This window comes from Zosterops lateralis, assembly GCF_965231275.1.
Source record: "Zosterops lateralis genome assembly, chromosome: 13".
NCBI lineage: Eukaryota > Metazoa > Chordata > Aves > Passeriformes > Zosteropidae > Zosterops > Zosterops lateralis.
The window spans coordinates 1,789,095-1,804,251 of record NC_139773.1 but is presented as its reverse complement, the minus strand read 5'-3'; the positions used below and the strand labels follow the sequence as shown (position 1 = coordinate 1,804,251).

The window sequence follows — 15,157 nt, the reverse complement described above, 5'->3', positions numbered from 1 at the left end:
CAAATATTTTGAGTGCTTATAAGTGAATAATGTGAGCTTTAAAGTTTTCACGATATACATTTTAAATTTTGGTTTTTTTAGGCCTTTAACATGTAGGATAAAAGAATGCAGAATTACTATTATTTCCTTTGAAAATAAAATTATTATAAGCTTTAAGCTGCTTTGTAATAAGTTTTGAACAATAGCTTTAGAATATATAAAAAGAGTTGTAATCACCTAAATAAAAGAAGGAAGTGAGTTTATCCCAAGCTAAAATTTGATGATCCTGGAAAGGAAAACTGGACGATCCTGGAAAGGGAAGCTAAACATCACCATCACTGATTTATGGTCTTCAAAAGAGAAGCTGGGCCTCACCATCACTAATTTACAACCCTGGGGTATAGAAATTTGACATCACCAATAGGAACTGATCACAATGGGGTATAGAAATCGGACTTCACAAATAGAAACTAGGAGGAAACCACACACACACAAAAAACCAAAACCAAAAACAAAACACACAAAAACAAACAAACAAAACCCTAAAACAAAAACCTGCTGAGAAATGCTTATGAAGATGCTCAATAAATACCAGCAAAAATTAGTAGCCAGCGTGCAGTTGGAGGGGAGACCCCCACTGTACCCAGCACACTGCTTTGCTCACACTTTCACACCTTACCATTTGAATTAATGAATTGATAAATTGATTGTCACTTGATACATTGGCTGAGTCAAGCTTTTCTTCCTTATACCAAGTCTTTAAAAATTAATATAAAAATTAAAACAATAAAATAGAAGTTAAATAATTGAGGTGGGGTTTTTTAAGTTGGTGTCTCCTGTGCCAGCAGGTTTGATGCCTCAGCAAGGAGCTGCTCAGACCATCTGAATCCCTAAGGCAGAGATGAACCACATGGGAAGCTGAGAGAAAGAAATTCACAGAAAAAAGAACAAAACAGCAGGTATTTGCTGAAACAAAAGGTAAAAACTCCCCTCTCTTCGGCAGAGAAATCTAAGAGTGAAAAAATGTTGAAATTTAGCTTTCAGAGTCCAGCTGGATGCCTGGCAGCAGCGATGTGGCCAAACTGGGATGAGGAAAGGTGTTTCTTGAGTAAAGTTATGTAAATGTTGAGCCAACTCAAGCTTAAAGGGATTATGTGCCATTCTGAGGGAATTGTGATTCTGTTCATCGAGGCAAAAATTAACACTGATCGTTTTAATGCCCAAAACTCCAAATAACAAGCCTTATTATTCACCCATTTGCTTGTTTTAATACATAATAACTGTTATATGTCGCACACTAATATATAGTATCTCATAATTGGATGTAGTAACTATTCTGTAATTGCATTACCATTTGACCAAAGAAAATATTAATTAATATCACCTGATCAATGAACTCCAGACAAAGCACTGGTGTGTAAACTTCAGAGCCAAGGGACTGGGAATTCAGTGCGAGCTCCTCCCAGATCCTTGTTTTCTTTGCTGCTGCCACAAAACTGCTATAAATTAAAGCTGTAAGTGGAAAATAATGCTTGTGAGGCCAAGGAGAGGAGAATTCAAACCCTGCTTTCTCGGTCTTTGTTCAGTGAAGTAATAAAAAAGTGGAATTATTTCTTTTTCACTTTATTTCACACTGCCTGAGGGAGCTGAGCCTCTGCCACTGCTTCACTCCACGGCCTTGGGCAACACACTCGATCTGCCAGGATCTGTGTCACTGGGTTAATCATATTTACGTGCCTTTTATGAGGGTTAATGATTAGTCCGGGAATGTTTGCATGGACTTTTCCAGACGCGACTCCTTAGATAAACGCTCCATGTTAATGCTTGGGGCTGGCGGGGGTTAAATCCAGGAGGAGAGGCTCTGCTTTGGGGCGGGGAGGGACTCCGAGAGGGCTCAGAAACCATCCCCAGGCTGCCAGCGGATCCTTGGCTTTCCCAAACGGAATGGGAAAGCGATTTTTTGTGGACTCAGGGACTTGTATCCGGCCACATCCCGGTGGGCTCGGCTTGGGGAAGGATTCTCTGTGCTCTGTAAGGGGGGGAGCTCGGGTTTCACAGGGAATCCCCACAAGGCAGCAGACAGACACAATATCTGTATCTGCTGTTTCCTCACCTGAGCTGACCCAGCTTTGCTCCCTGCTGCGTGCAATGGACGCTCTTTGAGCTTTGGAACCCAATGTATGGGCTGCAGTGGGGGATCCTCTTCACAGGCACTGCCTGTGTCACCGAAATTAGAACTAAAACTCCTTAACCGCGGTGTAGCTCTAAGAAGCAGATGTTATTATCTGCCCGGATACAGGGCGGGTGACTGCGCCTAAGGTGCAGTCGTGGCTCAAGATGATACACGCCTTTATTAACCGGTGCCAGTCCAACAGAAAATGTTACATATAAAGGTCTTGGCTGTCAGGGTGAGCTGTGTTTTTTGAACAATTTGTTACTCAGGCGGCCGTGGAGTCCCTAAACTGGATTGGACCGCACGGAATTGTTACTGAGCTCTCAGTGTTCCACAGCCACATCCCGTTCCTTGAAGTGTGACTTCGCCGTCAACACCTGCCCGGGGGGTCCCCTCGCTGGGGGTCCTCCCATATGGGGATGCCTGTAACTGGGGGTGCCTCCTAATTTGGCACTGCCTGTAAGGGGGGGGGGGGGTCCTTCATAGGGGCCCTCCCTAATGGGGACTTCTTGTAAGGAGATTGTAAGGTCGCTCCTCCCTAATGGGGTCACCCTTTAATGGGAAGGGGGTTCCTAATGGGGACTGCCTGAAGGGGTGGCCCCCTCACTGGGGGCTCCACACAGTGCGAGTCCCCTTAATGAGGCACCGTACAATGAGGGCTGCCCTTAATAACACTCTCCCACACCGTGGGCTCCCCATGCGGCCCCTCCTCTATAACGGGGGGCTCTCTGCAACGGGGACCCCTCCGTTCAGCGGCCCCCCGGCTGCGGGTGTCCCCCGGAACGCGGGGGATGTCCCCGTGCCCAGAGTCCCCGCTGCAGGCGCAGGGGCACAGCCCCGACCAGCTCAGCGCACATGTGGCGGGGCTGTCCTCTCCTGTCCCGCGCCGTCCCCTCCCCGCCTCCGGCCGGCCCACACGCACACCCAGCCCTCCTCCTTCTCCACCTCCTCCTCCTCCCACTTCCTCCGCACAACGCGGGCTGCCGGCCGAGGAGGGGCAGCGTTCCCCGTTCCCCCGTCCGCGCCGAGCCCCCACCCGAGCCCGTAGCGATGCGCCGGGGGAGGCACCGCGCCGCAGCCGCAGGTGAGTGCGGGCCCGGGGGATGCGCGTCCCGCAGGAGCCGCGCTGGAGCCGGGGGATGGGGCTGGAGCAGGAGCGGGGGGACCCCCAGCCAGCGCTGCGCCTGCCTCGGGGCTCCCTCGGCGGGTGAAACCCTCGATCCCTGCACGCCTTCCTCGGGATCGGCTGTTCTCCTTGGGCCGTGCAAGGAAAAACGGGTTGCAGGCTCCGGATTCCGGGATTTTACCCATTTATGGACACTTCGGATCATGCGGCTGATTGGCAGGGAGTGCGCTCAAGCTCCTGCAAAAGGTTTATTTTGGGGGTCGCCGGAGTGTTTCCCGCGGAAGCGGTGGCCGTGAGTGTGCGGAGGGGACAGAAGGACAGACACGGTCACCCGCCCCTGCCACATCCAAACCTCGTGTCCTGGCAGGGGCTTGGGAGCACCGAGGGGGTCCCAGCCGTGACCGTGGCCACCCTTGGATATGACATTTATGAGTCGGACTGGGATCAATGCGTTTTGGAGGGGTTTTAATCCCCCAGGTAGAAGGGGATACAGTCACTGAGCCCTTCTAGTGACTGCTTAATGCTCCGTGAAGTTTTTCGATTTTTAAGGTAAAAGTGAATATTCCTGGGGGGAAGTTTCAGCTTTAATCGCAGAACAGTCGCGGCTTGGTGCGTGCATTCCATAGGGATACTGCCTTAAAAAGCAGCGGGGTTCCTCCACGGGAAGGCTCCGGCCGGGCTTTTGCCCGCGTGGGAGAAGCTCAGGAGCTGCAAACTTTGTGGGAAAGGGACAAGATGTAGAATAAGGAGGCTGGGACCGCTGAGGCCTCTTGTTTGTTCCCCCAAATGACCGAAGTTTGGGGAAGCGATGCCGGTGAGCTCATCCGAACCCGCCGGCCGTGGGAATGGTGACCTCCTCGCAGGATCCCAAAGTCCCCGAGATTGTGAAACCAGGATTGCGGCCGGCCAGGAGAATCCGCCTCCTTACCGGTGGAGTCCATTGGTTTTGGGGAGACCCCGGGAACACCCCCCGTGCCCCAGCTGCTCGGGAAGTTGGGGTCGCTGGGTGCTAGCAGATCTAGGAGATTTTATTTCTCGATCCCTGCGGGTTGGCCGGGAGTTGGCGGCTGTTTTTGGCATCACGTGGCGATGGAGGAGGCGGGAGACTGCGATGAGAGAGGCTCCCGCTCCGGGCATCGCATCCCGGGGAGGAAATTCCGGGGAGCCTGCGTGCCCCGCTGATAACGCACACGGGCGCATTGTTCGGAGCTGTCGGAACAAAAAAGGGATGCCTGAGCTGTTCCCAACGGCCTTGGCAGGCCGAGGAGGTGCGGGAGCCGTCCCGTGTCCTTTGAACACCCAAAACGCGGCAGATAAGGCTCCCGTGGGAGCTTATCAAGGAGGTTTCGCTGGTGGTGGCACGTGTTCCCTCCGTGCTTGGTTTTGCTTTTACTCCCTCGTGGCCAAACGGCCCCTTGTGGGAAAAAAACCCTGAGAAGAAGGAAGGGAAAGAAAAAAATATAAATAAAAGAGGAGTAACGGGTTGTGTTTATTCCACCCGCTGCTTTTCCCAGCTGTAGGGTTTCAGAATTACTGGCTGCATGTGACGGGGTTCTTCCAAGCATCCCCCCCCCCGCAGCGCTGATTCCCTCGTGTCCCTGTCCTCCCCCTCTGGCTGCAAGGAGGATAGTCCCGGAGGGAAAAGGCTGACGGTGACAGCAAAAGCAGAGCAGTTTTCCTGGCGTGGCGCAGGTGTGGGGATGGCACCGGTTGGGCAAAGTCCCCGGGGATTTCATGGAGAGAGGGAGCCCCTTTCCCTGATTTGGTTAATGAGCTCAACCCTACCAAACGATCCCTGTGCCCGGCTCCAGCCGCTGCAGTGTCATCATCACTCGTCCTGCTCTGCAGCCCTCCAGCAGAATTTAACTTGGAGCTGGGTGAAACAGGGCGATTGCATCGTGCGGTGTGGCGTCACCTGATCCCGTGGTGACAGGAGGGCCAGTGTCACAATATCCCCACGGTGGGGCTTTGGGGAAAAGGGAAGAAGCAGTGGGGAAACGTCGGCACTCACAAGGTCCTGGATTGCTGTCCCAGCTTGTCCACCCCTAATATTGTCACAGCTGGGAAGGGATCCCATGCCTGCATCGCCCTCCCACGCAGCATCTCCCAGGGAGATGGATTTAAACACCACCTTCCCAAGAGATCCCTTTTGGAAGGAAAATAACCCAGTCTGGAGATTTCTTCAAGCTTTCTTCAAATCGAAGGGAGCTGTTTTCCCTGGATCTAAGTGCTGGCAAATGACCCTAAGGGCTTATCCTGAGGATAAAACTGTTGGAAATTATGTTGCGGATCTGCTTCCAAGGGTGCAAGCAAGGAGGGAAGCACCGAGGCTCCCGTGGGGATTTTCTGAGGATTCCTGAAGGAAAGCAGTGTCCTTCCTGGTGTTAGTGTTGAAACACATAATCACAGAATGATTATATGCCGGTACTTTATTGAAGAGCTCTGGGAATCAGGGGTACAGGGTACAGACCCAAATCTGACTCTGACATGGGTTCGAAATGGACGTGTTTTTATACCCTTTCATTATATAACTATATATGTTAATGATTAAACCCACATTGTTCTGTTGTATCCATTGATCTTATCCAAGCGTGAATTTTGTAAATATCGATTCTCATGATTCTTGTTTAAGATAATAATCATATTTGATTACCAAGCCAACGTTACAATTAACAATCATATAATTTATCATATGATGATTATGCAGGTGCAGTTTCACCTGACCTAGTAAAGAAGGCCTAACTTTTGTTTCCAGAGCCTGCATGTTGACTAAGAATCACAATCATCCCCGCCTCCCTTGATTTATTACCTAGGCAAAGTTATACTTGATTTGGTTAGGACAATAGTATGAAATAACGTCCTGGTTACAGTGAAGCTAACATTCTGTTCCCAGGCCTTGCTGCCCAGAAATCATTTTAACCCTATCCTATCACTGGGAAGTGCTGAATTGTTGAAGCTTGCATGAAAAACCCACTGGGAAGGCTCAGTAAGAGGTGCAGCCTCAGTTGTGCTGTTTTGGGGTGAGGTGGGGAGCTCTGGTTCCCTCCCAGCAGAGCTGCACACCACCACCACAAGTCTCTCCCCATATCTGCTCTGTTTCCCCTGCTGTTGATGTGGCTTTTATCTTATCTGCACGTGCTCTTCCTCCATTTCCTCCTTGGCTTCTCTGCTAACACTGCCACAAAAGGAAGGAAGGAAAAAAAAAAAAAAAAAAAAAAAAAAAAAAAAAAAAAAAAAAAAAAAAAAAAACCACAACAACAACAACTGGAGGAGATCCTACTGTAGGGAGTCCATCCCTGGGCTTGGGGTTGTTGTGCTGTGCTATGCTGGGTGACAGAGAGTGACATTTGGTTGTGCTGGGAGGGTGCTGAGGGATGCTCAGATTTGTCCTGGAGCTACCTGGGTGATGTACAGGATGCTCAGGTAATGCTGGGGATCCTGGTTGATGGTGCAGTGGTGCTCTTGGGGCTCAGGTGATGGTCAGGTGTCTCAGTGGGATACTCAGGAGATGCTGGGTGATGCCAGGTGATGCTGAGAGTACTTTTGGGGTTCTCAGGGATGCAGGAATGTGATGGGACAGGCTGCCAGCTCCACCTGCTGGCACCCACCACCTGTCACTGCAGGCCAGCACCCACCCCACAGCAGCCTCAGATCCCCAAAGGGAGAGGCTGAGCTGCTGCCTTGGGGTAAAAGTCTCCAATTACTTTACAAGGTGAAGCCGGGAATGGCAATTTTGGGCACTCTGTGTCTGCTGGCTCCTCACCTGAGCTGACCCAGCTTTGCTCCCTGCTGCCTGCAACAGATGCTCTTTGAGCTTTGGAACCAAAGCAGCCAGACCTTTTCAGGGCTTTTCCAAGGAGACAGATGGAGAAATGCCCTGCCAGCCTCCCAGGACTCCCCCCAGGGGCAGGGAGGGTCAGATCTTGTGGAAAGGGGAGATCCTGGCACAATTAAAGCCCTCACAACTGGCCACACTGGAGAAAGTGTACAAAAGACTGTGCCTCTCCAATTAGTGCACACAGAGTTATTGGACCTGTAGTGACATTGCCCTGTGGAAATGGACTCGGATGTGCAGAGATTCCCTGTGTTGATCCGAGGAACTAAAAGTTTGCGATAAGATTATCAGTTTGTTTATAGTTGTTTTATTTGTATTTTCATCAAAATAACTAGTTTGGACACCAAATGTTAGTCAAACAACTTTTTTCCATCGTTAGTTTCATTTTTGCTATGTTCATTTTGTCTTTTTACTTGGAAAAAAAATTATGTGGGAAAGCTTTCTACCTTATGGGAGTATGGTTTTCTCTCAACCAAACTTAGCCTGAGAGTTAGTGCGAGGAATTATGCATGTTTAGAACAAAAAAGATGTATACCTTTCATGTTCTGCCTCGGAAGGCTTGATGAGGCTACATTTTTCAGAGATATTCACAGGAGAACTGAGTAATCTGGACAATGTAATAGAGAAAAGGTCACATGACCTCTCCCATTATACTGCAAATCACAACCGTGGGAGAAGATTTGGAGTGCGCAACAGCAGCAGAGAACTGGTGGAATGTTTGAGTAGGGGGTGTTATAAGAGGCTGGAATGTTAATGGTTAATGCCTCAAACAATCGAGCATTTGCAGTAACTGCCCAGGTGCAGATGGGCGGACATTCATCCCAGCCTGCAGTTGTCTGTTGAACAAGATAAGAGGCTGATAAGAGATAAATCCTGCCAAGTGGGATGATGCTTTTTGTCCCTGCAGAGTGGCTCAGCTGTGAAAATTCCCCTTATCTGGATATTAGCCTGCAGGTACTCATGCCCTCTAATGGGCCATAGACACTTCTTAAAAGGTGTCACAGGCAAACAAATACTCCGAGGTGTTCAGTGATCCACAGCATTACATCATCCAGAGTAAAACTCCCTGCCCCAGGGGAGGGAGGTACCTGGGCGTTCCCACGGAGCCTGAGCATTATATTAACCCATGGAACTTTGTGTTTCCTCTGCTTCCCTCACCGCAGACAGATCATCACAGTGGAATTGCAACTTCCCAGTCTTGTTGTAAGATCCAGGGGGGTGGGATCTTTCCACTCTTAACCTTCCCTTTCTTTTTCTTAGGCATTGTTTGGAGAGTTATTTTTATGCTTTTATATTGCTGTATTACAGTAGATAATAACCTAAACGGCTCCACTGCAACCAAATTGTTCTAAAATAAACCTCATAATTTATATATATATTTATAAACACTGGTTATTCAGCATTGTTTCATTTTAATCAGCCCCTAGAGATGCGTTAACAAGAACCTGGGTTATGCTCCTGTCTTGGGTTTTGTAACAAAAAAAGGGAGTTTATTCCATCTGTTAAAAGCCGGTTGGGGAGGTGTTTTTTTCTTTATCTATTGTAACTCCAGGAGGGAGGGGGTGACTGTCTTTCTGATAACAAGCCAGCTGTTAAAACCGGGTGGGGCATTGTTCCTTATCTCTTTCCACACTCCCAGGGGATATTTTCTGTAATGGGCCATTAAAGCTTATCACCCTAGTGTCTCCCATTACCTCCACGGGGATATCTTCTGTTAATGGGCCATTAAAGCTCACCAATGACATGACACATTGCATCATCTCATTGTGAGATGCTCTGCCCAGGGGGAGGAGCCAAACCATTTCCACTTAGATAAAAAGGAGTCACCAGTATTCTGGTGACATGTTTGGGAAGAGAAGCTCTTCCTGAAGCTGCCTGGGAGCTTTGTGGACCAAGTGCTGCAGAAACACAAGGTGGAGCTGTGTCCCACCACCCTCTCGGAGGAGAAGCACCTGAGGGACCTAGAACTGAAGTTCCTACAGGACTTCCAAAGGAAGACTGGACCCATTCTGGACCCTTTTCTCTACAGGACCATCTATACTTCCAACAGGACTACTCCAGCAGGGCTTACTTTTGGACTGTAACCAATACTCTGACCAACAGCGTGTCAGGTTGTATTCTGACTCTTGTCAGTGTTCTTTTGTATTACTGCATTTATTTTATTTTATTTTTTTCCTCCTTCCTACTAAATTGTATTTCTGACTTGGAGTGTCTTATTGGTTATGCTTTCAAACCACTATGGCTCCCCTTGTGGGGTGGGTTGTAACCCTCAGTCACCCTGTGCCATCACAGACTGCTCGCTGTGGGGACTTTGCTTTGCTCATGGCTTATTCTCTCTCTTGTATCCAGGAAGGCCAGCTCACCTCTCCCGTGGGGACATCAGCACTGACGTATAAATGGCCTCAAAACGGCACTTGCAGTCTGCGGACACCGTGGTTGTCAACAAGCTACCTCGTCCAGACCCCGCTGCCGCCTTCCTGCCCAGCAAAATCCCAGGCACATCCAGCCCCGTGCCCCAGCCTGGCTCTGAAAACCATTTCAACTACAAGGGCTTCTACTTTGCCTGCCCGCTGCAAAGCCCCGAGAGTCCCGCAGCTGGCTGGAGCCCTGCGCCTGCTTACCTGCCCTACGGCCCCGGTGCCCTGAGCCAGCCCGTGCCGGCCGAGGGGCCACTGCTAGGCTTCCTGCCCTACCCACCGGGGAGCCCAGGCTCCAGGCTGCAGCCTCCAAACACCCACAAGTGCAAGGACAGCCTGAGCCAGGAGCAGCTGATGGCCAGGAAGAAGCTGGACAGCCCCAGGTGCCCCTTGCCGGTGAAGAAGCCAATGGTGGTGAAGAAGGCAGCCCCTCTAGCACCTAAGCCGGTGTACGGAGCCCCTGCCTCCTTCCTGGCTCCCAGGATGGCTCTGCTACTGGGAACACAAGCAGAGAGCCTGCAGCAGCGACCAGGAGAGGTAAACTGGGCTCTGCCCCCCACCACCCACCCTCTGCACCCCGCCGAGCCCCACAAGAGGAGTCCCTGCTCTGACCACAGGCTCCAGCTGCTGCCCTCCAGCCAGGCCCTGCCTTCCAAGGAGCAACTGGGCTCCCGCGTCTCCTTACCTCACTGCTGTGTCACCTTTGATAAGTACAGGGCACCCCCCAGCACCCTGTTCCTGGAAGCAAGTCGTCCCTCTGCCCAGAGCCAGAAGGTGCCAGAGGTGCCCAGCCTCAGCCTGGACTCCTGGCCCAAGCTCCAGGCACCTGATGCCAGCCCAGTGACCCGGGATAGGACAGCAATGTGCTACCCAGCGCCCCCCTACCCGCTGTCACCCCACAGAGCTGGGCCCCTGTGCCACCCCCCGGCTCCCACTGTCGGGGAGCCCAGTGCCCTGCCTGGCTTTGGGTATGTGGGAAGCAGGGAGCCCTTTCCCAGCACCTACCTCAAACCCCAAGTCCCCAGGAGTTACTTCCCCAGCCCCCTGGAGCCCTACGTGCAGGGGACAGGGGCTGCCAGTCTGGGGGTGGTGCTGAGGGATGCTGAGCCACCCAGGGATGCTGAGCTGCCCAGGAACGCTGGGTACCCAGGGTTTGCTGTCAGCCTGGGAGATGCATCCATGTTCCATGCCTCCTTTCCCAGCATGGAGCTGGGGTGTGAGCAGCATGGGGCTGACAGTCCACAATGGCGAACAGCACCAAGGCACAGCAGTGCTTTCCAGCCTGTCTGCACCTCAGAGAAGCTTTCTGGAGGCTCTGGTGGGCTTGCTGAGACATTTCCTCAGAGAGGAGGGAACTGGGAGAAACCCAGGCAAGGGGTGGAGGAGCCGCTGTACCCAGGGAGGAGGAACATCAGCCTGGTCCCTCAGGACACCCCCCATGGGGGACCAGGGGAAGGAAATGCCTGCAACATCAAGGATCCAGCCAAGGAGCTCATCCGCCCTTCTCCGTCTGTGACCCCCACCCAGGGGCTGGAAGACCTGAGGGACACCAAGGCTTTGTCGTCCTCCCCACCCATGCCTGTGATCCACAATGTCTTCAGCCTGGCACCATACCAGGAGTTCCTGGAGAGGGCCAAGAGCTCAGACCCCATTCTGATCTGCAAGAAGCACCTGTGGGAGGACTCCTCACCCCAAAACACGGGTGGCAACCAGGAGCCTGCTGCCCTAAAAGACACCTCGGTGGTGTCCAGCCCGAGGTCAGGCAGTGCTGCAGTGCAGAGCCAAGGGGAAAACTGTTACAGGAGCAGCCCGAAAACGCCAAAGTCTCTGCCCCAAGAACTGGATTCTCAGGAGGGCAGCCCTGACAAGGTGGGCACTGAGGAGCTGCACCCTGAGGACAAGGTTTTGGATCTTAGCTTCAAGAAGAGACTGGTAGAAGCTGGGGACACCCAGAGTCCCTCTGGGTGTGCGGAGGGGACAGTGGAGCGAGAGGTTAAGGAGGAGAAGGAGGCTGCAAAGGGGAAGGTGGGGTTGGGAGAGGGTGCGCAGCCCTGGATGCCTGAGGCAGACTCGGGAGACAGGAGCAGCTTCCAGAGCTCAGTCACCTTCATGTTCCAAAAATACAAGCTGCTGCCCTCCCTCCTGCCAAGCACTGAGCCCCCCCGGCAGGATGGCAGCCCCCAGGCCCCCCAGCCCAGCCCCCCCAGCAGCACCCCCACACCAGCTCACCCAGCCCCCTCTCCATCCTGCACCCCCCTGCTCCCACCACCTGGCCCCCAGCTCAGCATCATCCTAGGCCCAAACCCTCCCCAGACCCTGCTTCACAAAGCCCCCTCCACCCCGGGGGAGGAGAAGGTCTCGGTGGCCAGGCAGGCTGGTGGTTCCCCCACACGGAGCCACTCGGGGCAGTATTTCACCACCCTGCACACCTTGCTCTGCGACACGATTTCAGAGTCGGTGTCCCGCTCCTCCCCAGAGCTCCTACGGCAGTGGCTGGAGAAGGCTGACCTGGCAGGAGAGCTGGGAGAGATGCCCAAATCCCTGCCCAAGCCCAAAAATGGCTCCAAGGCTCCCAATCCTCAGAAGCCCAGCAAAGGCAAGGAGATCTGGCTGGCTTTCCAGGACGTGGCTGAGCTCCTCAGCAAGCTGCTCTCCGAGCTGCATTCCTTCATGTTAGCTTGCCCTTTCCCCCATGTTGTCCGGGCGGGAGCCATCTTCATTCCCATCCACATGGTGAAGGAGAAGCTCTTCCCAAAGCTACCTGGGAGCTTTGTGGACCAAGTGTTGCAGAAGCACAAGGTGGAACTGCGTCCCACCACGCTCTCGGAGGAGAAGCACCTGAGGGACCTGGAGCTGAAGAGCTGCACCTCCCGCATGTTGAAGCTCCTGGCGCTCAAGCAGCTTCCTGAAATCTACCCTGACCTGCTCAACCTCCACTGGCTCAATTCCATCTGGCAGCAGCTCGGTAGGCAGCCCGGCATCTCCTGGGGGTGGGTCCCTGGGGCTCTCCCAGAGATGTTCCAGCTGCAGCTGCCCTCCATGTGCTGCTGTTTTTCGGGGCATCCAAAGGTCCCTCCATATCCCTGTCCTACTGAGGGTTCTCCCCAGCTTTTCCTCTGTGGGTTGTGGAGGGGGAAAGTTTGAGCTGGAAGGGAGAAAAAACATCCTGGGGATATCAGGAAGGTTTCAGTCAGTTCCAGGCCACCTCTGTCCATATGAGGGTGCAGTGTCAGACATGCCACCCATGGCTGTCCCGTCCAGCTGGTGACTTCACTGCTATGTTCAGATAACCTTTTGTTGCTAATCAAGGCCCTTACCTGTTGCTGGAGGACACAAAAGAACTACACTCACCCATCAGGTTCTGAGATGAGAAAGAAAGTTTATTTTGGTTTGGGATTTAAATAGGGTTTGGAATTTGATCAGGGATTGAGGGATGAGAGTAACACCTCTCTGACCCCAGTGGTCAACTTAAAAATTCATCAATTTGTCCTTCCCCATGGAAGGAATGTATTATTTACTCTTTGTTTTTCTTACAATTTGTAAGAAAGCTCCAGTCTAAGAATGATAACCTCAGAAGGCTGAAAAATTAGGGTGCAACTTACCAACAACTTTATTTCTTCCAGGTTCAAGCTCAGGCCCTGGCCAGCAGCCTTCCAAATAGGTAACTTCTCTTCCACGTGAGTTAATAGGAATTTATGGGATTTGTTTGTCATTTTGTGGAGATGTATGTGTGTGGATTTCATGTGATGATGAGCAGCTCGAGCTGGCTGGGGAGGCTCCACTCCCTGTGCTGGGCTGGAGCAAGGGATATTTGGGATGTGGAAGTGTGCCCTCCCTAACCACTCTTTCCTCTCCCAAGTAGCCCTGGCATTGAGGCACTGAAAGCTGATAACAAAGCACAGCCACGGACAGGTCAAGGAAAAGGAGGCACTGAGGAATGTGCCAAGGGCAACAGCCAAATGATGACAGGAATGGGAAGCTCCTGAGTCCGCAGAACCATTGGATGCTGAGACTGCCAGCAGCCCTGCAGGCAAGTGCTCAGCTCCCACCAGAACCAGGATCCTCCAGGATGCTGATACCTTGCCAGGGACCCTCTGGGGATGCTGCTCAGGGTGGAGAACAGCTCAGTGGTGCTCCAGAGACACACACAGGGATGCTGGGGGGTTATCCAGGCCCATGGGTATGGGCTGGAGCCACTCACGACAGCTGGAACTGCTTTTCTTTAAATGGATCATCTGTGATTGCCATGGTGAGCTAGGAGGGAATGGCTGGAGTTCCAGTGGAGCTGGAGAAAGAGCAGCATGGAAATGGCCACAGCACCGTCCCCAGCCTTGGAAAAAGGAACTGCAGGGATGACATCCCCCCTCCTGCTTTATCCACACCATTCCAAATAAACATCTCTTTCCTCTGGGATTTTCACCTTTAAAGTGCCACAAAGACTTGGCACAACAGCAAGGGCAAGGGAGTCATGACTTCCATAGTCCCAGGACTAAGTTGGGTTTTTTTAAAATGAACATCAACATTTTACAAATGTTCTAGATTTACCTTTATAAGGAGCTGCTACCTTCAGGTCATGTGTTTTGGGTTGTATTTTTTTCTTTAAATACAGTAATTTATACGTGTCTTTTTATTTAAACTATAAGGCTGCCAGAAAGATTTAAAGACTCTTAAAGAAAAGAAAACCAAATCACTTTGCATCCCACAGGAGGATGTAGGAAATACATGTTTAGGGACCACCTTGGTAGAGACTAAAGGGGCAGTGAGAGGAGTGATGCTGCCAGACTTGGAAGGAGGGATCCTTTCATCCCAAAGGGTTACAGGCATCCCAGGACCAATGGACATCCCCTCACCCTGGGGGCTGCAGCAGGGTACACAGCAGAGGCCTTAAAAACTCATCACTCAGGTGTTCTTCAAGGTGCTGCAGGGTGTGGAGGAACAAAACAAAGTTTATTCAAATTTTGTGTTTCACTACAGGGATTATTTATTTTAAACTAAGAAAACAGAGCCGGGAGGGGGGGGGGAGGAGGGGAAGAAATGACCCTACCCAAACTGTACTTATTTCAGCCAAATGGTGTATTTGCTACTGGGGGTTTCTGTGGGTGCCTCCCTGGTTTTCCGTGAGGATGGGGTGGCTGTGGATGGAATGAGTAAAGGGGATGCTGCTGCCGTTCTCCTCAGTGCTCCTCACCACTCCATGCCGGTGCACAGTGATTTGGAAAGCAGTGTTTGTTAATAACGTTGTTGTTTTTATATGTATAGAAGGTTCTGGGGAAGAAAGTTCCTTCCCTTTATTTAATTTTTTTGTAAGAATATGAAGAGCTGCCTTACTTGGTTTAAAAAAATTTGGTTTGTTTCCAGACATGCTCTGCTTCTGTCTCTGCTTCCCAGTGTGGGCACAATGGGACCTACTATAAAATGTATTTGTCCTGTTTTAGGGCAAATTTGGGAGAAAATTTCTGGATGGGGTCCCTCTGGGAAGTAAACCCAAATGGTCCCTCCTCTAAGTGGTCTGTGAAAAAAATCTCATTGGAGAAAAGTGGAAAAAACTGTTTATTCAACTAGTAGAGTGCCTACAAGCATAAAAAATGGGTAATATGAAACAATAAAACCTCTCGGCATTCTGAAGA

At 51.4% G+C, this 15,157-nt stretch overlaps 1 protein-coding gene across 3 annotated transcripts; it reads left to right on the top strand.

The window, feature by feature from the left end:
• The first annotated feature begins 9,089 nt into the window (after positions 1-9,089).
• LOC310914750 (uncharacterized protein C15orf39 homolog) lies at positions 9,090-13,534 on the top strand. Of its 3 annotated transcripts, none has more exons than XM_083871128.1 (3): positions 9,090-12,495; positions 13,154-13,191; positions 13,393-13,534. In XM_083871128.1, exons 1-2 carry the CDS (start codon positions 9,510-9,512, stop codon positions 13,189-13,191), a joined length of 3,024 nt encoding a protein of 1,007 aa, XP_083727254.1. In that variant the 5' UTR covers positions 9,090-9,509; the 3' UTR covers positions 13,393-13,534. The 3 variants fall into 3 exon arrangements, with proteins under 3 accessions (XP_083727254.1, XP_083727255.1, XP_083727256.1); XM_083871129.1 differs by having other exon boundaries at positions 13,390-13,534; XM_083871130.1 differs by having other exon boundaries at positions 13,154-13,207; positions 13,390-13,534.
• The last annotated feature ends 1,623 nt before the right edge of the window (positions 13,535-15,157 follow it).

What these genes read in the sequence shown, in the direction of transcription:
- LOC310914750 (XM_083871128.1), top strand. Translation starts at nt 9,510, where the DNA reads ATGGCCTCAAAACGGCACTTGCAGTCTGCGGACACCGTGGTTGTCAAC. An exon ending in TTCCATCTGGCAGCAGCTCG is followed by an intron (nt 12,496 to 13,153) that starts GTAGGCAGCCCG and finishes TATTTCTTCCAG; the next exon opens with GTTCAAGCTCAGGCCCTGGC.